Below are 26457 nucleotides of genomic sequence, written 5' to 3'. Positions count from 1 at the left end.
TAGAAGGCCTTGCTGGGTGGGTTCTCTGGTTCCACAGTGTATAGCAGGGGTAAGAAATGTGGTATGAAAACCCACAGCAGCTTTGAGTAAATCGTCTTTTCACAGCCTTTCTTCTGCTTCTCCAAGCAGTATCGCCCCTCAAGACTACAACTCAAGGTCAGAAGTGAACGAGAGTCTGTTGGAAGTCCTGAAGATGGCACTGAGGGCAACCAAGGCCAAACTCAACATAGAGAAACTCAACGTGAGTTTTCGAAAAGAAGATCGCTCATTCTCTGGCTGCCTGCCCCAACCCAAGGTAACCCAAGTTAGATTTCAGATTCATTCATGTCCAGAAGGCTATCGTGGGGCACTGGGTCTATAGTAAGAAGGCACAGTTCACTAGGAATAAATATACTGAGATCCAAAACTGGCTAGCTTTGAAAGTAAGAGTGCATATATACTAATTATGTAGGTCATGGGAAATTTTAAACTAAGTTCAGGGTTTATTATGTAAGTCTAATAATCATTTCCCAAATTTTAATCAACTAAGAGGAAAATAAGGAGCTAAAGAAAATAGAATGTTTACAGTAAAGATTTTCTTATCCTGTTTTTACCTCTAATTTCTTATGTAATAAATTGGCCATCTCTTTGGAAATCAAGCCATTTCTTGTTTAATAGAAACTTTAAAATGAGGGCTTCCCTGGTGACTCAGTGGTAAAGAATCCACCTCCCACCAATGCAGAAGACGTGAGTTTGATCCCTGGTCCAGGAGGACCCCACATCCCCAAGCCCGCAGACTACAACTACTGAGCCTGTGCTTTAGAGCCCAAGGGCTGCAACTGCTGAGCCAAGGCCCAGCAACTGCTGAAGCCTCAGGCCCTGGAGCCCGTGCCCTGCAACAGGAGGAGCCACCGCAATGGGAAGCCAGCACAGTGAAGGGTGGCCCGGCCTCAGCACAGCTAGAGGAAGCCCACACGGAAGCGGTGGAGACCAAGCCCAGCCAAAAGTAGATAAATAAAATTATATTTTAAAATACATTTTAAAGTGATTAAAGACACTGAAATAAAAATTCAGATTAAAAAAAAAGCCCAGTTTTGATCTGTGTTCTGCCTGTGGATTACATCTCACAATTAACTTATTTTCTGCACCCAAGAGGAAAAAAAACAAGAGTAAAGAATCATGAAATATGCTGAATTGGCCCAGGAATTACTTACACTGGGCTATGTTTTATGCTAACAATAGACAATGTGACAATATCCAAATAATATTTCACAGTGGAAAACAAATATTTTTTCCAAAGCCAAGTGTTCATGTATCACACCCTCTACCAGCTTCCGGTGAGGTCAGCAGGTGGTATTCTGTTCTTTAAGGACACCAAATTGTAGGAACTGATGTGGTTTATTGCTGACAGAGATTAGCAATGCTCTTTTGAAGCATTAATTAACTGGATAGATATGTTTCATAAAAGAGGATCCAGAACCATATCAACTCATGTGTTGTATTCAGCCAAACAAACTCCAGTCATGAGATTACCTTGGATACAGGTAAGATAATAGTGACCACATTGAGTGCAGTTCCATTCACAACAACTTGCACCACCAGGCTTTGCTGAGTTCTTCCTAAACTGCCAAGCACTGCATTAAATGCTTTACTTATATTTACTCATTTAACATTTACAGGTAAGTGGAAGATCTAGGTAGATGTTATAATACCCATTTAATAAATGAAATATTTGATTCTCAGAGAAGACAACTGAATCTCTCAAGGACCACAGCTAGCAAGAGGCAGAGCCAGGATTCAAATACACAAGAATACTGGACACTGAGAAATAGAATTGGAACTCCAATAGGCAAATGATGGCTGGAAGATTTTACTGAGTCTAGGATACAGGAATTAAAAATCCAGAGGAGCAAAAAGGATTGTAATTTATAGAGGGAAAAAAAGGTCCTGAAACAAAGATTGGAAAATGCCTTTCATCCAGGTAAACAGGGGTTAAGAACTGAGAGTCAGAGAATTCAAAAGAGCAAGTGATGTTTACTAAGAAGCCAAGGACATAATATGTTGAAAGTGGATTCTTATTCTATGACAGAAGTAGCTTTCTGTGCACTTTTTCATTTATACAGTCAGCTAACCATGCAAAGGCAAAGTCACATGATAGTGTGCATGTGTGCTGTATACATGAATATTAATCATGCAAGCATGTGTCACTGGAAGAGAGAACATTACAGGAGATTCCACACATCATAAATGGCCTTTATTATGTTTTTGAGAAGATCAGCAGAAATTGACTAAGCAGGAACCACTTTTTGTCAGATTAGAAAATACAGAACAGTATCAGTGAAGCTTGAATGTTCTCAGATGGCACTCAGAGAATGGAATATGAATGACTTGAAAATCGAAATAAATTTGCATAAGCTCTTTGAGTCTCTGATTTTCCATCTGGAAAAAAGTGGGCTCCAAATATCTACCTCCTGTGTCTATTGTGAGGATTAAGTAAAATAAGTATGTGAAAGCACTTAGTATACTGTCTGATATGTGAGGCACTCAGGAAATAGGTTTCCTTTCCATATATATATATATATATATATATATATATATATATATATATATATATTTCTTTTTTTAATCAGTGTTTGGTGAAATTATCACTGCAAAATAGTCTAAGGAAGGAGGCTGTTTCCCAGGGTCAACTGATGGCCACATGGAGTGCTGGCTATCAGAGCAGGCTCTGAATGTCTTCCCCCCACAGCTGGCCCTGAAAGCTTAAATTTGTGGTTCATATTGAAGAAAATGGGGCACATTTTCCTTGAAGCTGGTCTGCCTCTCATGAGCCATCTGGCATCTCTTAAGACATCTGGAACTCACTCAAAGTATATTACAGTTCTGGGAGGCATGGCAAACAGAAATGTGTTTCCCCAGAATGTGAGATAAATTGAGGCCCAGTGGACACTGGGTATGACACGCAGCAGCAGCTGCACTCCAACATCCTTGTTGCTGGACGCAGGACTTCAGAGGTGACTGGGAAAGGCCATCTGAATTCTCTTTCTGATCAATAGTTCTAAAGGGCACAAGGGAGAGGACCTCAGACCTCCTTAAGTTTCTCCTGAAACCTATGCATGCTGTATTCAGAGAGGGAGAAGAGCACATCCTCACAGCCAGTATTTCAGAGGGTTCACAGATCACCTGTACCTCCTCAGATAACTTAAAGCTGTTCTGAAGGATGATCGATGGGTCCTATCACTCAAATCAATGGCACTGTCACCAACCTCAAAGAAGAATATAAAAACATACCTGATATCTGTCATCCTCGTTCTGTGGACTCGCTCATTCTGTCCCTCTGTCACATCCTTCATTCAATGGTGGCTCAGGAAGGACTCCTGAGGGCAATGTGGATCCACATAGATTTATTTATTAACTTCCCTGACCATTGTTCTTATCAGGTATGATGGTAAAGAATCCGCCCGCAATGCAGGAGACCCAGGTTTGATCCTTGGGTCAGGAAGATTCCCTGGAGCAGGGAATGGCTACCCTCTCCAGTATTCTTGCCTGGAGAATTCCATGGACAGAGGAGCCTGGCACATACAGTCCATGGGGTCATGAAAGAGTTGGATGATCAACATTTGCACTTTCTCGTCCATGGATTCAATAGGCTGTGGAACCTAAGAAGTTTCCAAGCATAGAGGTTCAGTTTAACACTTTCATACAGAATCCATATTCTTTACCTTCTGAACTCCTTTTTGCTCTATAATGCAAAGCCCTTTCAAACTACTCCCAGACCTTCCTGCCAGCAGGAACTGGTAGAACACAGGTTACTCTACCTCTAATTACTCTTTGCCTGATGTTCGTGCAACCTCCCCACTATCATCAGGAGGGAATCCCATTCCTGAGTGAACAGGGGCTTGTGAATGTGAAATTTGTTCCCTTGGCAAGACTACAGCTACGACACTAGTTTACCAGGTGATCAAACCTGTAAGACGCTCTTCTGCAGTTGGCCAGGCTCCTTTTTTGTGTTTAGTTGTTTCTCCATCAGTACACTCTGCCCTAAAATATAAATGATTTATACTAGTTTCAAATCATTCCCTACTTCCAAACCAGTCGCCATCTTTCTGATCAATGTGGCCTGTTTATCCTTGCATTCAACATACTAATCACACAGTGTGCTCTGGGCAGTGTGATTAGGCACTGAGGACAACACACGATTATGATTTCAGTTCCAGAGTTCTCCAGGAGTTCAGGGAGAAGGTAGTATTTTAAACATGTTACAATTTTGTATGACAAACACATTGGTGGCAGTAACTTTGAACACAGAGAAGGAATAACAACCTAGCCTCACCCAAAAACTCCAGAGGAAATAAAGCAAATACTGAATCTTAGAGGACATGTGAATTTAGCAAAGAATTGTGGTGGGGCAGAAGAAAGGACAGGGAAGGTTTTCTAGGTAAAAGGTACAATGTGAAATGTTACTGAGATGGAAGAGAGCATGGCTAGTTCAGGGAATGCTAAACTACTCATATAGGCAGAATGCAGTGAGTGCATGGTGACTGGGGATGGTGGGAGATGCTGCTCAAGTTGATGTTAGAATGGTTGGAGGAACCAGGTTTTGAAGGGTCTTTCTAAGGAATGTGACTTTATCCTGAGGCTCCAGTGGAATCATTGAAGAATAATAAACAAGTGAATGATATGATCAAATTTTAAATTTGAAAAGAGCACTCTAATAGATATGGAGAATTAGAGACAGACAGAAACTTTAAAATGCTGTTCCAGTAATTCGAGCAAGAAATTATGAGAATTTAAACCAGCAAAGTAGCAGGAGGGATGGAGATATTAAGCAGGTAGAAAAGTAGGTCTTGGTGACTTAACTGAACATAGATCCTGAATTAGGAGGAATGAAAAATGACTCCCAAGGTTCTGACTTTGACTAGATGGTGGCACCATTCTCTAAGACAGGAAACAGAAAAGGGGTTTGGGGAGGCAAAGGAAAGAATGATGAGTTCACTTTTGAGCATGTTGATGTAGCTTGAGAGGGTAAAGCTAAATAATGGCATAAGGGTCTTCAACATGAAGTTGAAACTTTGGGAGTGATTAGGATTACTCAAGGACACAATAGAAGGTAAGAAGGGAAGGTTGAGGAGGACACCTGTTGTTAAGGAGCAGGTAGATGAAGACAAGCCAAGAAAGGAGACCAAAAATAATCCAGAGAGACATGGGAGTGGTCAAGAAAAGCCAAGAGAAGAGGCTTACACAAGGATGGGAAGCTCAGCCATGTCACAGGCTGCAAAGAGACCATCTGCAATCGGGATTGAAAAGTAGTCATTACATGTAAAACTTCAGAGGTTACTAATGACTTGGTAAACACAATTTAAGTAGAGCGATGGAATAAAATGCAAATGAAGCCATAAATGGGAAGGAAGTAGAGAGAGCATCTGTGCATCAGTCTCTCCAGAAGCATTTTGAGGAAATGAATATTTATTTTACTTATCATTTTCTAAATAACATAGGTATTTTATTTACATTTGATTTTTTAAATGTCTTTATTGAACTGAAGAAACTATATACAACCAAACATTTTCTTATTGAATAAGGACATCATAATGAATATTCATGGATTTAAAAAATAATCCTAGATAACACTAAATTGCCAGGATTTTCTGGTAGATGTTGCTACTGCTCTTCCACAACTGTCAGCAGTCAGTTTGTAGCAGCTATCAATCAATCTACTTCCAGGAACCCTGACGTGCTATTTCTAATCTGCTGTTCATTTAGCCTAGAGCAAAACGCAATGTTGCCAGAAGTAAATAAACTGTTTTTAGAATAACCTGTTAATACTGATGTTTAAAAATACATTAATATGCTTTAATCATGAGGATAAGTTGATTTTTATTTAGTGAGTAAAATGGCATAACATAACTAATTTCTACCACTCTGTTTTTGCCAACCTATGCCTTTACCTTCAGTACTTTTAACTAATTCATTCATTCCTAATTCATCTATATATTCATTTATTCAGTAAGTAATTTTCAACACTGTGCTTGGCAATGATGATAGGAAAATGAAGGAAACACAATCCAACCCTCAATAAGCCAGTCTTTTAGAGACGCTCTAATGAACAGATATTTACTGCCCAGTGAAAAGGGGTATAAAACTATAGTAGAGTGAATTATGCCAAAATACGTGTAGTTTCTAAAAAGCACAATGCTCTTTCTCACCCATTATTTACACATGCATTTCTTCTGCCTGGAATTATCCCCAACTCCTTATTTTTCTGGCACACTATTATTCCTGTTTTTCATGCTTTATATCTGTCTTTTTCCTTCCTGAAATACTCCTCTACAGCTAGTAAGTAACATGTTTCTAACCCAGATTGGTGTTTCCTTCCAAAAAGACAAATGAAGATTAGGCTTTTGTCACTGTATTAAAATATACGTTATATTATCCAAGTATGGTCAGACCAACAGATGAGGAGGTGATTGCCATTGGAAAGACAGTTTGTTACTCACAGTTCCCAAGAGGAGGGGCACAGACACCACATGGGCCACATGGTGAAACACCAGAGTTGGTCAGGAGGCAGAGGGGATGAGGGGAAAGTGTGGGCAAGAGCATTTATTGTGGGTAGGGGAAAATGTGGGCAAGAGCATTTATTGTGGGTAGAAGAAGCAGGATAAGAAGGCTTAGGACTGGCTAGTTGGAATAATTTCAGTGGGCTCTGGGGCACAGGAGCCATTCCTAGTTGCCTAGTACTTGGCCCTGGAGTAATCAGGACCTGGAAATCGTGGCCCAAGTGTGAAAACCTCAGTAAAAGAGGTAGTTGGTTTGCAGATGAAAGACATACTTTCAGGTAAGTCCTTTACTATCTCTAGTAATTGGCTAGGCCTGGAAGAAGTGGTTTCTCCAGGGTCAGCAGGGCCCCATGATCACCAAGCATCGGATTTAAAAGACACGCGTAATACACTCACTATGTGGAACTTCCTCTCAAAATAACAACAGTAGCTACAGTTAGTCTAAACACTAAATGAAACATTTCCTTTCTTTTCTTCCTTCTTTGCCTCTTCCTTCCTTCTCTCGTTTCTCTCTCTTCCGCTCTCTTTCTTGTACTTTTGCACCCCCTCTCCTCTTTTCTTCCCTCTCCCCTCTTCTCTCTCTCCTCTATCTCCCTTTTTCTTCCCTTTCCCTTCTTTCCTTCTTTTCTTCATTTCAACACACGTTAGTCAAATGCCTCCTAAAATCCAGGCATTATTCTAACTGCTTACTTTCTTCTGAGAAGTAGAAAATACTAATCTTATTTAGTGGGTGAAGTAATTGGGCATAAAAAGATTTAGGAACTTCCTGAGGTCACCCAAATCACAGACAGCATTTCCAGTGTTCAAAATAAATCATGCCTTATTCTTAAGACTCTGTGTTTAAACAGTATGCTGAACACACAAGAAAGACTATCAGAACCTAAAAGTTTGATGTGTTTGAATCTAAGTATCGCACACCTACAACTTGAGAACTGAACTGGTTTATTGGCTAGACTCAGAAAATGTGAAGTACTCAGAAGTTGCAGTGACCCTTCATTCATTCATCAACAAATATGTTAATATTCATCAACAAATATTAATTGAATATCTGGTTTCTAGATTAAGTTCCATCATTTATTAACCATGTGACATAGAGAAAGTCAATCTAAGTCTTGGTTCCCTCATATATAAAATAAAACAAGATTCTTTTGTAAATCAAAGTCAATATTAAAAAACACTTTGTAATTCACCTATATAATAAGTATGTATAATTTCTGGGCCTTGACCACTCATTCCATAGCTGTCAAAAATGTAAGATCAGCATTTCAAAGTACAGTGGCTTCTGAGTAATGAACTATGCCTCTGTGTCAAGCATAAAAAGTTTGCTGTTGATGAGCAGTCCAGTGAACATCCTTGTCCTAAATATTATTCTAGTGCTATACTCCACTCCTAGTTATTCATTCTTTGTCCAAATTATGTAAGTTCTAATAATGGGAAGGAAATTCAAATCAATTTAATTATACTGAAATTTCAAATCTTTTTCTTATTTGCAGGTCAGATCTATATGTGGGAAACATGGATTACATCTGACTTTGAGTCTTTTGGAAACATTGCTTAACCATCAAGATTTGGGTTACCAAGATGAAATAAAGTAAGTTGATTTTTTTATTTACATAGTCCTTTATTAAAATACCAAATACATAAGTATCTAGACTAAAGTGAAGAAGGCTGAGCACCGAAGAATTGATTCTTTTGAACTGTGGTGTTGGAGAAGACTCTTGAGAGTCCCTTGGACTGCAAGGAGATCCAACAAGTCCATCCTAAAGGAGATCAGCCCTGGGATTTCTTTGGAAGGAATGATGCTAAAGCTGAAACTCCAGTACTTTGGCCACCTCATGCGAAGAGTTGACTCATTTGAAAAGACTCTGATGCTGGGAGGGATTGGGAGCAGGAGGAGAAGGGGACGACAGAGGATGAGATGGCTAGATGGCATCACTGACTCAATGGACATGAGTCTGAGTGAACTCTGGGAGTTGGTGATGGACAGGGAGGCCTGGCGTGCTGTGATTCATGGGGTCGCAATGAGTCGGACACGACTGAGCGACTGAACTGAACTGAACTGAGGCTAAAGTTTTATATGTGAAACAATCGGTTTATTACCTAAAGACAGAGTTAATAGATGTGTGTTTATCTTAAGATCACAGGATCTTTTGGGCCATAGAAAAATTAAAGCAGTAAATGTCCACTTCCAGTTTGCTGGTAAATGGCAAGTCAGATTTACCATTTCATTCTAAACAAATAAAATGTAGGACAAAATATATGAAGTGATACTTTCTGGATGACTTTAGACATCAGGAAGCACAGAACAGTGATTCCTGAGAGAAGGAAATGAGGCAAGCTCAGTTTACTGAACAAGAAAAGGGGACTCCAAACTCAGCGCAGCATTCTCCTTGAGCTAAAGGAATAGAGTATGAAGTTCACGAAGGCCGAGAAGTCTAGAATACTTGGTACAATGTAGCAATGAGGAGAGATACCCTGAGAGTCCTTTCTGGAGACTTCCAAAGAGTTACCCTGAAGTCTTCACGTGAAAACTTGGCTAATGTAGGCATTTGAGGAAACTACCCAAGGCCAGCAAAAGAAACAAGAGAAAAAAGTGGAGAAATTTTTAGAACTCACAGAGTTGGGAATAGTTCAGATTTCCACCAGCTAGAGAGGAACACATGTGGGATGGACTAGAGTCCTCAAAATGGTAGATAGTGAAGCCTAATGCATGAGAACTGGAGTCTCAGAAGGAGATAAGACAAACAGACAGAAAGAAAAGAATATTGAAAAAATAATGGCTGTAATTTTCCAAAATTGAAAAAAAAAAAAACTATAAAGACATGGACCTAAGAAGTTTAATGAACTTCAAATATAAGGAATTTGAAGTAAACCATACCAAGGCTCCTTACAATCAGATTGCTTAAACCAGCAGTAAATTAAAAACCTTAAATGTAGAAGGGAAAATGACAAATTACATAAAGAGCAACAAAGATAAGAATTATGACAGATTTATCATTAGAAACAAAAACAGTAAGACTAGAATAACATCCTTAAAGTACTGAAGGAAAAATGATCATCCTGAAATCCTACATCCAGCAAAACCATCTTTCAGAAACTAATGGGAAGTAAGATGTTTTCTACACATACAAGGACTTCCCAGGTGGTGCTAATGGTAAAGAGTCCGCCTCCAATGCAGGAGACTACACATACAAAAATGAGAGAATTCATAACCATCAGAGCAGTACTGCAAGAAATAGTAAAAAAAAAAAAAAAAAAAGGCCTTGGGCAGAAGGAAAATAATCATTTTTAATCTGCACAAAGAAATGAAAAGTATTGGACATAATATGTCAATGAATAAAAATACAGTTTCCTTATTTTTTAAAAAATCTGTTAAAATAATAATCAATTGTTTAAGATAACAATAATAACAATGTACTGTGGAGTTTGTAACATAATAGAGGGCAGCATTTGACAACAGCATAAAATACTGGGAGGGGAAATAAAAGTGTACTGTAAAAATACCTGTATACTGTCAGCTAGGTAGTATAATTTTGGTTGAAGGAAGAGTATTCAGTTAAAAATATGAATTGTTGCTGTTTAGTCACTAAGTCACGTTCAACTCTTTTGTGACCCTGTGGATTGCAGCCCACCAGGCTCCTCTGTCCAAGGGATTTTCCAGGCAAGAATACTGAAGGGGGTTGCCATTTCCTTCTGCAGGGGCTCTTCTGACCCAGGGATCGAACCCAGGTCTCCTGCATTACAGGCAGTCTCCTGCATTGGGAAGTGGGTTCTTTACCACTTAGCCACCTGGCAGGCCCAAAAATACGAATAGAGATTGAATAATCACATATAAATACTAAGAATAAACCAAAAAAGAGAAGGAAAAGAAAACAAGAAACAAATAAGACAAGTAGAAAATAAATGCAAACAATGATGATAGATTTAAATCCAATCATATCAATAATTACAGTAAGTATTAATGGTTCAAATGTACCAATTAACAGGTAGCAATTTCCAGATTTCATTTAAAAAGCTAAACCCAACTAAATGCTGTCTGAAATGAACCCGTCTATAATATAAAGGCAGACCTAGTAAAAGTAAAAGGATGGAAAGTGATGTACCATACTAATTGGTATGAATGAAAAATAAGCTGGGATGCTTACACTAAAGTCAGACAAAGTGAAAGTGAAGTCGCTCAGTCGTGTCCGCCTCTTTGCAACCCTGTGGACTGTAGCCCACCAGGCTCCTCTGTCCATGGGATTCTCTAGGCAAGAATACTGGAGTGGGTTGCCATTTCCTTCTCCAAAAGTCAGACAAAGTAGATTCTAAATCAATGCGTATTGCCTGAAATTCACTTCATCAAAAGGACATACAGACCTAAATGTTCATGCCCTCAATAACATAGTTTCAAGTTAATAAATTAAAAACATGAAGCTGGAAGGTGGAATAGACAAATTCACAATTTTATTTAGAAAATTGAACATATTTCTGTCAGTAACTGGCAAAAACAAATAGACAGAAAATCAGTAAGACTATAGAAAACTTGGTTTTTCCAGTGCTCATGTATGGATGTGAGAGTTGGACTATAAAGAGAGCTGAGTGCAGAAAAATTGATGCTTTTGAACTGTGGTGTTGGAGAAGACTCTGGGAGTCCCTTGGACTGCAAGGAGATCCAACCAGTACATCCTAAAGGAGATCAGTCCTGGGTGTTCGTGGGAAGGACTGATGTTAAAGCTGAAACTCCAGTATTTTGGCCACCTGATGCAAACAGCTGATTCATTTGAAAAGACTCTGATGCTGGAAGGGACTGAGGGCAAGAGGATAGGAGGACAACAGAGGATGAGATGTCTGGATGGCATCACCGACTCAATGGAGATGAGTTTGGGTAGACTCCAGGAGTTGGTGATGGACAAGGAGGCCTGGCGTGCTGCAGTTCATGGGGTCACAAAGAGTCAGACACGACTGAGCGACTGAACTGAACTGATAGAAAACTTGGACTATATTATCAACTAACTTGATGTAAGTGGCAATTATACCCCACACAACAGCAGAATACAGATTTTTTAAGTGTCCATGGAATATTTAAAAGATAAACCTTATCCTGAGCCACAAAACGACTCAGTAAATTTAAAAGGAATAAATTATATAAAATATGCTTCCTGACCACAAAAGAAATAAATTAGAAATCAAAAAGCAAAAATAAAACAAAACCAAAAATAAAGCAAAATAAAATCCCAGGATTCTCCCAACGTTATGAAACTAAGCAATACACTTTACAAACAACCAAAGGTCAGAGAAGAAATCGCAAGGGAAATTGACAACATTTTAAACTGCATTCAAATGAAAACACAACATGCCAGGAACCTTTGTCTCTTTTTTCTTTTCCTTGCATTTTATATCCAATCCATCAGTAATTCATGAATAAATCAACCCTATCTTGAGAGTATGTCAAGATCCTGCTCCTTTCTCACCACCTCTGTTATTACTTAACTACACCCCATCCAAGCTACCATTATGTTTCTCCTAGATTACTATAATGGCCTCCTAACTGAATTCTGCTTTTCCCTTGTTCCTAGTTTATCCTCAGCACAGAAGCTACAGTGGTCTATTGAAGGCTAAAACAGTTAATGTCACTGCTCTGCTTATTACACTGCAAGAGGATGTTATTTCACTCAAAGGAAATTGAAGTCTTAATAAAGGGCTCTACGTAATCTGCCCTCTTCAACTTCTCTGGCTCCATCTATAATTTCATTTGCTCATTCTGTTGCAGTCACACTGTTCTCCTCTTCTTCCTCAAAGACACCAGGCACACATCCACCTTAGTACCTATCTTTTGAATGATTCCTCAACCTAGAATATTCTTTCCCCAAATATCTTCATGCTAACTCCTTCACCTTCTATAAGTTTTTGCCCAATGTTACCTTGTTTATAGGCTTACTGGGAGGGATTGGGGGCAGGAGGAGAAGGGGACGACTGAGGATGAGATGGCTGGATGGCAGCACGGACTCGATGGACGTGAGTCTGAGTGAACTCCGGGAGATGCTGATGAACAGGGAGGCCTGGCGTGCTGCGATTCATGGGGTCGCAAGGAGTCGGACACGACTGAGCGACTGAACTGAACTGAAACACTATTTAAAGTTATAGTCTCCGCATCCTTTCTTCTCCTTAACCTGCATTCCTTTTGCTTTCTTCTATACACTTACAACAGAGAAGGCAATGGCACCCCACTCCAGTACTCGTGCCTGGAAAATTCCATGGATGGAGGAGCCTGATAGACTGCAGTCCATGGGGTCGCTAGGAGTCAGACATGAATGAGCGACTCCACTTTCACTTTTCACTTTCATGCATTGGAGAAGGAAAGGGCAACCCACTCGTGTTCTTGCCTGGAGAATCCCAGGGACAGGGGAGCCTGGTGGGCTGCCGTCAATGGGGTTGCACAGAGTCGGACACAACTGAAGTGACTTAGCAGCAGCATACACTTACAAATGATTGATGTATTAGGTAACATTAATGTATGATGTTTATTGTTGTTATAAATTAATCTCTGATAGACTATAGACTGTCGTACCATAGGGCAGGCAGAAACTTTATTTATTGATGTATCCCAAGTATATAGAGCAGTGCCTGGCACCTAGTAGGTATTTGACAAATATTTATGGAATTGAACTGAACTAGGGGAAGAATAAAGTTTCAAAATGCTGAGGAATGCAGATACATAAATTTTCCCTAATCCTTAGCTCATGGTCAGATTGAAGCAGCTTTCCCTAACTATCTCATCAAAATAATGTTCTTTGTGCTATACTTTCTCTTAGCATTCAGTAATATTCTTTCCTATCACTTATTACTATTTGTAACTATGTATTTATTTGTGTGACTTGTTAATTTAATGACTAGATAGTGATCTCCTTCTTGGCAAGGATCATGACACATTATATTCCATCATCTTGTAGGCCAGTATTTGGTACATGATAGACACAGTACCAAATTAATATTTGATTAATCCATTTATTCATTCATTTAACAAATATTTATGGAGTGCCTCAGTTCAGTTCAGTTCAGTTCAATCACTCAGTCGTGTCCGACTCCTTGCGACCCCATGAATTGCAGCACTCCAGGCCTCCCTGTCCATCACCAACTCCTGGAGTTCACTCAAACTCATGTCCATTGAGTCAGTGATGCCATCCAGCCATCTTATCCTCTGTCGTCCCCTTTTCCTCCTTTCCCCAATCCCTCCCAGCATCAGAGTCTTTTCCAATGAGTCAACTCTTCACATGAGGTGGCCAAAGTACTGGATTTATGGAGTGCCTGCTGCTGCTGCTAAGTTGCTTCAGTCATGTCCGAGTCTGTGCGACCCCATTGATGGCAGCCCACGAGGCTCCCCCATCCCCGGGATTCTCCAGGCAAGAACACTGGAGTGGGTTGCCATTTTCTTCTCCAATGCGTGAAAGTGAAGTCGCTCAGTAAGTGTCCGACTCTTCGTGACCCCATGGACTGCAGCCTACGAGGCTCCTCCGCCCATGGGATTTTCCAGGCAAGAGTACTGGAGTGGGTTGCTATTGCCTTCTCCGTATGGAGTGCCTACTGTATACCAATTACTGTTCTAATCACTGGGAATATAGATATGAATAAAACAAAGTCCCTTCCCTTATGAAGCTTCTATTCTAAGGGGGAAGAGAAACTATAAATAAACTAGTCTGTGTGACATATCACATGGTGATAAAGGTTATGAGAACATCAAGTGGTAAATAGCATGTTGAGCTTGGCCAATGAATTTCCACTAGACCGGTTTTGGACGTGGGAGTTTTCCTTCTGTAAAATGTTGGAGGTAGTTGGGTGAAGGTAAGGGAGGTGGTTAAGCAGGAAAAGCAAAAAGTGGACTAAGAGCTGAGTAGAAAATCAGTAAGCTAAAACTGAGACTCCCACAGGCCCTGGTATAAAAGGCGAAAATGCAAGTTTCAAAGTTCATGTTATACTTGGTATACTTGATAGAAGTTCGGGTCCAGAACCAAGATTCCAGGAAATAGAAGTATGAGAATAAGAGTGAAAGAGAACAATGAGGTTAGGCTACTTATAATTATATGAAAATTCTCAGCTTCCTACCATTTTATGGGTATTATCAGAGAAGCACATTGATTTTTTATTCACCTATCTTTTGACCTTTGAATGTTCAAGGACATCAAAACTATGAAGCCAATGAAGAATTGCATTTATAAGTGATAAACCTGTTTCATCCTTAAACAGTCATTGGCTAAAGCTCTTCTGTTAAATTAAATCCATTCCGTTAAGGGCTTTGTATGCAAACCTATATCCTTAAGAGATTACAGATGCAATTTAGACATACATTTTAGAAGCTGAATGCATGAATCATTATTTTAGTACATATTGTCCATTAATCTGCCGTTCTATTGGGAACCCATTTGGAATGTGGCTGCTTACTAATTAGCAGGATTCTAGTGCTGAGCTGCTTCCTGATTAAATGTCCTTTAAAATCAATAAAACATCAGGAGGGATTATGGTGATGTGGGATTAGCCCCATCTAACCAAATAAAATGAGTTGTGTTCTTTTCTTAAACTGTCACATTGCAAGAGCTGATGAGAGGAACAATTTCGAGCATGCTGCAGCAAAGTTGTTGTTGTGTATCTCTGTTTGAGTGTGTGTGTTTTAACACTGAGATTTTGTTTTTTGCCATTTGCCTACCAATTAGCAAAGACGTTAGTGAATGACTGCCAGAGTAAGGCGATTTTGAGTAAGACTTGATTACGATTTCAAATCTCTACTCTGAATCACCCTTATGTAAAATGAATTCAGGTTGTGTTGGATGAAAATTATTATCCCAGTTCTTGGCCAGGAATGTGTTTAGCATTTAATGTTTCTGTGTGACTTTGCAATAAATGGTAATTAAGGAGAGCAGAGAGAGAACAGGAGGCAAACTAATACTCTAAAATTGTATTGGCAAAATTAAATGCTTCAAACCCAGTTTAAAACATAGGCACTCAAGCCAAATTGTGTCGGGGGAGGGGATAAGTAATGAAGCTGCTATGGGTGGCTTCATAAATAGAGTGGCACAATTGACACAGCCCCAAGTAGACCTTATCGTACACATCTGGCCCATTATTGGGAGTGCAATTAGGTTGAGGACTGGTCTGATAATCCCAGGAACAACCAGAGGATTTTAAGAGATAAAGGAAACATGAGGTGTCCAATTCAGCAATTACTTTTTAATGGGAATAGGAAGATTGTAAGGGAATAGGAAAATTGTGAGCTATTAGAGGTATGGTATGAATCCACCCATTGGTTGGTCTTGGAAACCAGATCTGGCTTTTAAGAGTTCATTAATTACAATCTTCTCTTCCAGAGCCTGTTCCTATGGGGTAAGAATTCTAATAGTAATATTGCTAATTAAGTTAGTAGTAGTAGCCAACATTTATATAGTGCTTACTATATTCTCAGGCAATGTTCTGAATGCTTTATAAATATTAATTCTTTTAATCCTTGCACCTACCTCATGAGATAGGTACTATTACTTTTCAAGTGAGGAAGCTGGGGCACTGAGAAGCTAAAACTAGTATGTAACTGATAAATGAATTCATCAATAAGACTAAGTCAATACAGGCTCTCTAGCTTCAGGTTCTCGGCTTTTAATGCACTATAACAACTCTCCTACAACTCCTATGAAATGTAAAGGCCTATAGGATAGTGCCCAGGCACAGGGGCTTTAGGCAATTTGCCTGCATTTCACAGTCAGCTCTAACCTTGGGCTTGGTGCTGAACACGGGTTTGGATTTTGAGGAACTCAGTATCTTCCTGCCCTAGGACCCAGGGGAGGTGTAGGTTATGAATACAAAAGTGAAGAGGCTTTAGTTCCAGCATCAGGTATGATCCAAGGAACCCCAGGGCTTGTAGGTAGCATCTCCTCACTGGTAGAGCACCTCCACTGCCCCTTCAGCCCCCATCTATGCAGAAAGGCAAAGTGAGCAGGCCTAGATGGAAATTCCAACAGTCATATGCCCTGGCTTTGAGAACATGGACAAGTCATTGATTTCTCTGAACATTACATTTCCACCTGTTAAATGAAAAAAGACAAATCTTTTTGCCTAGATTTGAGAGTTTATTGCTTGTCTACCAAGTAAAGACCGTGCTTTTCACGGGTAAATGGAAAGTGAGAAGAATAAAATTTAGGCTACATGATTAGGGAGATGAAAGCTGAGAAAGATGCTGCAGTTGGATGAGCGTTTCCAGCAGCTGAGTTAAATAAGAACCAAGATAACCCCCTGACTCAGAAGGATTGATTTATCTCCACCTACTATGTTCACAAATAGGGCTACATGCTCTACATGGCTTATCTCATTTTATATTTCCAACAGTCCTATGAATTAATGTTTTTATACCCACCTCACAGATGAATAAAATGAGGTTCAAAGTCTAGGGAAAGGCTACCCACTCCAGTATTCTGGCCTGGAGAATTCCATGGGCTGTATAGTCCATGAGGTCACAAAGAGTCAGACACGATTGAGCAACTTTCACTTTCAGAGTCCTTAAGTAAGTTGTCCCCAAAGTTGGGACTCTTTAAACCTTTCTTCCTATTGTGGGTTGAATTCTATCCCCCTAAATTCATATGTTGAATCCCTAACTCCCAGCCTTTAGACCGTGTATTTAAAGATAAGATCTTTAAAGAGATGACTAAGATAAGGTCATTAGAGTAAGCCTCCAGCCAATCTGACTGGTGTCTTTATAAGGAGGAAATTTAGACACATAGAGAGACTCCAAGGATGTGCTCTTACAAAGAAAAGACCCTGCATTCAGTTCAGTTCAGTTCAGCTGCTCAGTCGTGTCTGACTCTTTGCGACTCCATGGACTGCAACCCACCAAGCTCCTCTGTCCATGGAAATTCTTTAGGCAAGAATACTGGAGTGGGTTGCCATACCCTCCTCCAGGGGATCTTTCCAACTCAGGGATCGAACCCAGGTCTCTTACATTGCAGGCAGATTCTTTACCAAATAAGCCACCAGGGAAGCCCCTCACTCACTTTTTTTTTTTTTTTTTTTCCTAATGGCAACCCAAGCAGACTATACAGCCCCCTGCAGGCTAAGAGTCACCTCCACGGTCTTCTTTCTACTCACCTCCTTTTCCTAGAATATTTTGTGCCCCTCAGTTGGAATAGTAGATTGCAGGGTTCTCAAGGGAATGGCTTCAATGATTTAACTTTTCAAATCATGGGACTAACCTATAATTCTAGCAGTCTGAACAGAGCTGGCTCTTCAGTACTACCAAACACTCAGCGGAGCTTGGTGGGACTTGTAGAAACCAATCAGATGAGAGATGGAAAGGAGTATCTCAGAGATAGAAGGAGCAGTATGTGCCAAGATAAAAAAGCAAGCAAGAACATGACAAGTTTGGAGAACCACAGACTGTCCATTTTGGCCAGAGTATACATTTCACAAGGTAAAGAAAGGTGATGAGTTTCAGAAGGAAGTACCACACACGTTTGAGTGAATCCTGTATGAAACTCACAGAGAAACATGTCACCTGTAAATAACATCATCAAGATTATGAGGGTGTTTCTATAAAATAGCCCCCATTTTGAGTTTTTGCTATGGTTAGACTTTTGGTTTTTGTGTTAATATATAGGACTTTTGTGTAAAATGTCATCTCCTTCAGAGATGACATTTTAATTTTATTAAAATCCCAATGAACAAATGAAGTGGCAAGAAAACAAAAATACCAGAAGCAAAATCTAATAGGCACTCTAATGTCAGAATCTAGAAAGAATCTCCACTGGCTACGAAGAGTGGAATCTGGGAAAATCTTGGTGCCCCAAGCTCTCCTGCCTATTTATGGAAAGTGCCAAAAACAGAAGATATTTTTGTCCCTTCACCACAGTTTTCTCCTTGATTTGGAGGCCCCAAGTCTTAGGTAACGAGAAAATTACATGGGTACTACTTTCTGTATCTGCTTGAGTACAGTTGCTTCCTCTCCTTCTCTCATCCAAGTTTACACACCAGTGCACTTACCCTCATACTGCTTTTCTGTGTCTATGCAGAGATCACAACTCCTAGGAAGGACAGAGCATAAAGTTGGTGTGAGGAAGGCAGGAATGGCTAAACTCGGCTGTGGTGTTTGCATCCGGTGAAATGCAATCCTGGAAATGTAACGTCACGTAGGTTGGAGCAGAAAGAGGCGCTCCCTGGTAGTTGTGTATGTTGCTGCTGCTGCTGCTAAGTCGCTTCAGTCGTGTCCTACTTTTTGTGACCCCATAGACGGCAGCCCTCCAGGCTCCCCCGTCCCTGGGATTCTCCAGGCAAGAACACTGGAGTGGGTTGCCATTTCCTTCTCCAATGCATGAAAGCGAAAAGTGAAAGTGAAGTCGCTCAGTCGTGTCCAACTCTTAGCAGCCCCATGGACTGCAGCCTACCTGGCTCCTCCGTCCATGGGATTTGCCAGGCAAGAGTACTGGAGTGGGGTGCCATTGCCTTCTCCTTATGTTGGGAAGTGTGTAAGAAATGAACACGCAGAAATGTCAGAGTTGAGAGACCAGAAGGGGGCGCTCTCATGCCCCACGATACTAGAACTCAGCAGCAAGGAAGATTTCTTTCTTGGTCAGAACTCAGCCAGTGAGAAGCCATGGACACTTTGTTTTCTATAGCGCTCCCAACCCCACTTTCCTTTCTATAAACAGTGTGTTCTCTTTCCTTGCTGTCTGGGGCACTTGAGCATGGCTCACCATGATTGGAGACCACAAATTACAAATCTCTACTGATCCTGAATAAACCTGTCTTTGCTGGGGAAATATCTGGCAGTCTGTTTCAGGTCAACAAGTGTACCCATTATGACTACACCAACATAGTGTCTGATATCCAACAGTTGTGATGGGAAGATCCCACCTCTGAAGTGGTCCCACCTGAGAGGCACCAGGAAAACGTCTAAGGAGCACCAGTTGGTAGGAGCAGTCACTCGCCCCTTGACTGAGGGCTGAATGAGCAGTGAGTAGGGCCAGAGGAAACCTATTAAATTCATCTACTGTGTTGTATTGAATGTGAACAGTTTCTCATTTGACACTAAAGAAAGAGAAAACCCTAACGTATGAGGCCTAATTTTTAAAAATACTGTAGAACAAGGAAAGTAACCATGCCCCTGCAGACTCCAAATAACAGCAAACTTCTGAAAATGATTGACTCTAGAAACTAGAAAACATTTAGAAAGCCACTGGTGTTCTCTCTAGGATATAAAGAGCCATGTCTCTGTTGAAATGAATTGGAAAGTCATAAGCATAATGAGATTAAAAGGCTATTAAAATGAAATGCAAAAAGCACTAAAGTGAAAAGAAGAAATTAAAATGAACTTGGTGAAATGTGGCTAGTTTCAAGGAAACTGAAACTTCTACAGCATAATGAAGAGGTAACTGGGATTATAACTATGTTTGGTGATGGATGTTAACTAGACTTATTGTGATCATTTTGCAATCCACACATATATCGAATCATTATGTTGTACACTCGAAGCTAATATTTTATATGTCAATTATATCTCAATTTTAAAAGTATAACACAATCAAGGAAAGCTGAATATTGCTAGATATTCTATGATATTAAGACACTTATTTAAATGTTTAGGTCAACAAACCTTTTTTATAAAGGATCACATAGTAAAGTTTATAGGCTTTGTGGGTGTATAGTCTGTTGTAACTATTCGACTATGTCATTGTAGCCTGAAAGCTGCCAAAAACAATACGTAACAAATAGCCAGGACTGTGTTTTAATAAAATATTACTTACAAAAGAAAGTGTGATAATCAGAAATTAATGATTAGCAAAATTAACACTAGAATAAATCTAATTCAGAACATCAGAATTGAGAAGTTTACACAAAATCTGGAGAAAAAAATGCAAAAGAACAGTAGAGATAAAAGAATAAGAGTAGAGATTGAACCTAAGATGCTTTGATATTGTGGAATAAGAAACTAGAAGAACTGGACAAGACATGAAACAGAAGGTCACAGCTAAAGAAACTTTGCAGAAGTAAGGAGAAAGAAAAACTCTGTGTACAGACAATGAATTCATTAAGATCTAAACTAAATTAAGAGAAAAAAAAAAAGCATCCATGTTTCTCCTGACAAAACTTTTGTGCTACTGAGACAACGTGAATTATTTAAGGATGTAGCCAAAACAAAATTTAACTAAATCAAAGCAAATGAATTTAAAAATAATTATAAATATATCCAAATAAGACTGACCTCATACGTCTGCAAAGTGGACCAGTGGAAAGGAGGAACCTCTAATCTGGAGGACTAACTATAAATTATACATGAATTTTTGACTGGGCAGAGAGTTAGCACCCCTAACACACCCCACCCCTCATCACACTGTTCAAGGGTCAACTGTAGTTTGCTTCTTTCAATCTGGCATTTAAACACCATAATAAAGTTTAAAGTTAAAAAAAAAAAACCTACAATAATAAACATCAGAAGACCCTGGAACCATGTTCATGGAATTCTAAAGGGGGGGGGCGGCAGAAATATAACTGAAACCAAGTTATATTACATTTCATGTGTAAGGCCATAGAGTACAGCGGTTAAGGGTGCAGGATTTGGAGTCAGAGTTTAAATCCTGGCTGCCCCATTAATCAGCATGTCCACGGGCAAGTCATTTACATGTCTCATGAGATGGCTGTCTCAATTAAATGAGAGAATGCACAAAAGAGACTTAGAATGCTCATGAAAGGCCATTTTAAAAATTTGGATAACATTAGAATTTGAACTCGATCTGCCTGAATCTAGAATCAGGTTCACAGACCTTGTCCTTCAATCCTGACCTCTCTGACTCAACATGGGGAATCTGGCACCTGCTACTGTGATTAGAATTATATTGCCTTTTGTGGCAGCAAAAACCCATTGCTATGTTTAAGATGTCAAGGGCTCTTTGGAGGTCCTAGGGTAATTTAAAGAGTATGGAATAAAGAAGATATGTTATTAAAGGACCTTAAGGATTTCATTGGTTACATACCACCTAAATCAGGCAATGTCCAAGTTCAGTACTTAGAAAAAATGTCCTGCAATTTCCTTCCTCTTCTATCAGCAAATATTCAAGAAGGGGCATGAGAGTGTCTGGTGCCATTTTGTCCAGAAACCTTGCCAAATATTTGCTAACTTCTAACAGCTCTAAAAAATAAATGTTATACAATGTGGAAATATCAATGGATCTGGGTTTTTGTTGTGTTGTTGTTCAGCAGGTCAGAAGATGTTGTAGCCTTAAGCCTGGTTCTCCTAAGAGGAAGGAATTTCAATAAGTGTAGCAGACAGGAGACACTTCTCCTTAGGTTTATTTCCAGATCTGTGCTAATATCAGATCTTTGTATGTTAATTAAAATTCCTAGAGAGTGCTACTTTTCCAACCATCTTTTCCATGCCTAGCCCTTGTAGCAGCTGATATAATCATCAGCTTATCTAGCTGGTGATTCTGCTTACCTATGCCTTGTCTATTCTTGTGCCCAAAGTGACATGAAGCTCTGGAGGTTATATTTTCTACACTGACAAAGAACTTTTCTAATTTGTGATGCCAGGTATAGAAAAGTTCTAGTAAGTATAAGCAAAACAAACTAGTTACATATCTAATGAATTTATGGAGGTTCCTTAAAAAATATTAAAAAGCTACCATACAACCCAGCAATCTTCCTCCTGGGCATGTATCTGGAGAAAATCAGAGTTTGAAAAGATCCATGCACCCCAATGTTCACTGCAGCACTATTTACAATAGCCACGAAGTGGCAGCAACCTAAATGTCCATCAATAGATGAATGGATAAGGAAGATGTTACAAAGTAATATTATTCAGCTATAAAAAGAATGAAATAATGTCATTTGTAACAACATGGATGAACCCAGAGATCATACTAAATGAACCATGCCAAAAAGAGAAAAAGAAATAGAATATGATATCGCTTATGTGTGGAATCTGAGGGGGGGGAAAAGATACAAGTGAACTTATACAAAACAGAAGTTGATCCATAGACACAGAAAATAAATTTATGATTACCAAAGGGGAAAGGAATGGAGGAATAAATTAGGAATTTGGGATTAATATATACACACTGCTATATATGAAGCAAAGAAGAACTAAAAAGCCTCTTGATGAAGGTGAAAAAGAAGAGTGAAAAAGCTGGCTTACAACTCAACATTCAAAAAACTAAGATTATGGCATCTGGTCCCATCACTTTATGGCAAATAGATGGGGAAACAATGGAAACAGTAACAGACTTTAAATTCTTGAGCTCCAAAATCACTGCAGATGGTGACTCCCGCCATGAAATTAAAAGACACTTGCTCCTTGGAAGAAAAGCTATGACCAACCTAGAAAGCATATTAGAAAGCAGAGACGTTACTTTGCCAACAAAGGTCCGTATAGTCGAAGCTATGGTCTTTCCAGTAGTCATGTGTGGATGTGAGAGTTGGACCATAAGGAAAGCTGAGTGCTGAAGAATGGATGCTTTTGAACGTGATGTTGGAGAAGACTCTTGAGATTCCTTTGGAGTGCAAGGAGATCAAACCAGTCAATCCTAAAGGAAATCAGTCCTGAATATTCATTGGAAGGACTGAGGCTGAAGCTGAAGCGCCAATACTTTGGCCACCTGATGCGAAGAGCCGACTCAAGAAAAGACCCTGATGCTGGGAAAGATTGAAAGCAGGATGAGAAGGGGACAACAGAGGATGGGATGGTTGAATGGCATCACTGAGTGGATGAGCATGAGCTTGAGCAAGTTCCGGGAGATGGTGAAGGACAGGGAAACCTTGGCGTGCTGACGTCCACAGGGTGGCAAAGAGTCAGACATGACTGAGCAACTGAACAACAGTATATGACATAGATAACCAACAAGGACTACTATATAGCACAGGGAACTATACTATACAGGAATTATATAGTAATAACCTATAAGGGAAAAAATTCTGAAAAAGTGTGTTTGTACATGTACATCCATGCATGCATGCTAAATTGCTTCAGTTGTGTCCAGTTCTGTGTGACGCTGTGGACTGTAACCCACCAGGCTCCTCTGCCCATGGGGATTCCCCGAACAAGAATACTAGAGTGGGTTGCCATGTCCTCCTCCAGAGGTCTCCTCGACTGAGGGATCAAGCCCACGTCTCCTCTGTCTCCTGCACTGGTATGTGAGTTCCTTACCACTACCACCACCTGGGAGGCCTAAATATATATACATATGTGTGTGTGTATTTATAAATCAACTATACTCCAATTAAAAATAAAGAGAATAAAATCACATGACATTAAAACTCTTCTAGACAGCCTAGGAGGAGAAGGCAATGGCACCCCACTCCAGCACTCTTGCCTGGACAATCCCATGGATGGAGGAGCCTGGTAGGCTGCAGTCCATGGGGTCGCTAAGAGTCAGACATGACTGAGCAACTTCCCTTTCACTTTTCACTTTCATGCATTGGAGAAGGAAATGGCAACCCACTCCAGTGTTCTTGCCTGGAGAATCCCAGGGACTGGGGAGCCTGGTAGGCTGCCGTCGATGGGGTCACACAGAGTCGGACACGACTGAAGCGACTTAGCAGCAGTAGACAGCCTAGGACACATTCTCACAACTGGCTGTTTATATTTGCTTGGCTTCTGATGGGCAAAGAGGTGCTAAAAATTCTTTTCATTAAAAGTTTGGTTACTACCAACAGAACTGTCTTACTAGCATAAACAAAAAGAAATACTTCAAAAAGATACAAAGTTACACACAAAATTAGGGAAGAATGAAACTTTGGGAAGCATTGAAACCAAAAAATAATTAGAAACACAGAGACAGAGAGTGGGAGAGAGGAACGAAGGGAGAGAAGGATGGGAAAAGTGATAGATTGAGATTAATTAGACAGGGTAGATCCCAACTTTGGCTAGAGAAGGGTATAGACATTGATTGCAGCCCAATATCCTAGAGAAGCATATTTTTATATAAATGGAGAATGGATGCTCGGCAAGCAAATGTAAGTCATTTTTCCTACCATGGTGTTCCTAAATTACTTGTAAGTTTTAAATGACTCCCTGATTATCACATGCCCACACATTACTCAATGCAATTTCTGCTTGGGGATTTCACTAAATATTGTCTATTTGCACTTAGCACCCATTTCTATCCCCTTCTTTGTTCTTTCCTGTGCTGTAATACTTCCCATACTTGAGAAGCCTGTAAAGAACATTTACAAAGCTTCCTTGACATTAGTGTTAGTTGCTGAGTCATGCCCGACTCTTCGCGACCCCTTGGACTGCAGCCTACCAGGTTCCTGGTCCATGAGATTTTCCAGGCAAGGATACTGGAGTGGGTTGCCATTTCCTTCTCCAGGGGATCTTCCCAATTCAGGGATCAAACCTGGGTCTCCTGCTGCAGGCAGATTCTTTACCGACTGAGCTACAAGGGAAGCCCCTTGACACTGAGGTTCTGGAATTGATTTAAGTTCCATCACGGGGATGCCACTGCACGAGATTTGAAAGGCAGAAAGAGTGGCAAGAGGGGCAGGGACATTTTAAGTATATATTACTTTCCTGCAGTAGTAGCAACTCCAGACCCTCAGTTTTTGCAGTGGCCAGAATGCCATCTATACTGTCTAGTCACCAAACTCATGGTCAAGGGCAACTGAGACATCGGTCAGAATTTCCTGCAGTTCCCTGGACTCTGGACTACATCTACTGAGACCTAACCCTTAGCCCATCAGCAGACACCAACCTCCATTCTACTAGCCCCTGCAATCATTTCATGGGCACTTAATTTCCATTTCTAGTAGAAACACCTAAGAAGAAAAGAAAGAAAATGAAGTCTCCCAGTTGTCTAGGTCTTTTTGACCCCATGGATTGTAGCCCTCCCAGGCTCCTCTGTCGATAGAATTTTCCAAGCAAGAATACTGGAGTGGGTTGCCATTTCTTTCTCCAGTGGATCTTCCTGACCCAGGGATCAAACTTGGGTCTCCTGCATTGCAGGCAGACTCTTTACCATCTGAGCCACCAGGGAATCCCTGAGACACATAAAGTAGCTTCCATTTCCTTCACTGCACCCCTAATGATAGAGGCATCAAAAATTCCTATGATATCACAGTCTATATAACTTTTAAGCTTTTTTGTACATTCTTTCAGAGCTGCCTACTTTGATCACAGATACTATGTTTCCTTTTCTTGCATAGATGGGAGAATTTTGTTGAGTGGTTGAGCAGAGCTTCCTCTGATTTGTCATCTGATTTTCCTCCAGGTGAGTCTGGTTATTTTGTTCCTTAAGAGACCTCCAGTTCCCAGAGATCTTGTTGATGCTGTGACTTAGCTCCAATGGCCTGTTCATTGCATTTCACCTCATTGCTCCCAGAAATGTAAATGGCTTACCAGTGAAGAAAAATTAAGAGTGAAGTTTGCATTAATGGCTATTTTTTAAGGTCAGTTAGATCATAAAAGGCATAATTCCCAGGTTTTTTTTAATTAAAGTTTATTTTTATTTATTTTTAATTGATTAAATTGCTTTACAATATTGTGTTGGTTTCTACCAAACATCAACATGAATCAGCCATAGGTTTACCCATGTCCCCTCCCACTTGAACATCCCTCCCACCTCCCTCCCCATCCCACCTCTCTAGGTGGTTACTAGGCCCTGGTTTTGTTCCCTGAGTCATACAGCAAATTCCCATTGGCTCTCTAATTCACACATGGTAAAATAGCTGTTTTTATGTTTCCATGTTACTCTCTCCATACGTCCCACTCTCTCCTTCCTCCCCAACCCCAGCTGTGTCCATGTCTGTTCTCAATGCCTGTGTCTCCACTGCCACTCTGCAAATAGGTTCACCAGTACTGTCTTTCTAAATTCCATATATATGCATTAGTATACGATACTTGTCTTTCTCTTTCTGACTTACTTCACTCTGTATGATAGGCTCTAGGTTCATCCACCTCATTGGGACTGAGGAACACAGT

General features: G+C 40.1%; 1 protein-coding gene across 4 annotated transcripts in view; it reads left to right on the top strand.

Moving 5' to 3' along the window:
• The window catches only part of C1H1orf87 (chromosome 1 C1orf87 homolog), a 109176-nt gene that overhangs the window by 37048 nt on the left and 45671 nt on the right, over positions 1-26457 (top strand). For 2 of the 4 annotated variants that reach the window (XM_042248834.2, XM_042248821.2), the window contains exons 7-9: positions 106-295; positions 8030-8127; positions 25683-25747. In XM_042248834.2, the coding sequence (XP_042104768.1) occupies positions 106-295; positions 8030-8127; positions 25683-25747 (353 nt within the window). The remainder of the gene's footprint in view (positions 1-105; positions 296-8029; positions 8128-25682; positions 25748-26457) is intronic. The other 2 variants (XM_042248830.2, XM_042248826.2) reach the window with 2 other exon arrangements.

The sequence above is a fragment of the Ovis aries genome, chromosome 1 (assembly GCF_016772045.2).
Source record: "Ovis aries strain OAR_USU_Benz2616 breed Rambouillet chromosome 1, ARS-UI_Ramb_v3.0, whole genome shotgun sequence".
Classification (NCBI taxonomy): domain Eukaryota; kingdom Metazoa; phylum Chordata; class Mammalia; order Artiodactyla; family Bovidae; genus Ovis; species Ovis aries.
The sequence above is the reverse complement of the archived record's forward strand: the minus strand, read 5'-3'. Positions and strand labels throughout refer to the sequence as shown.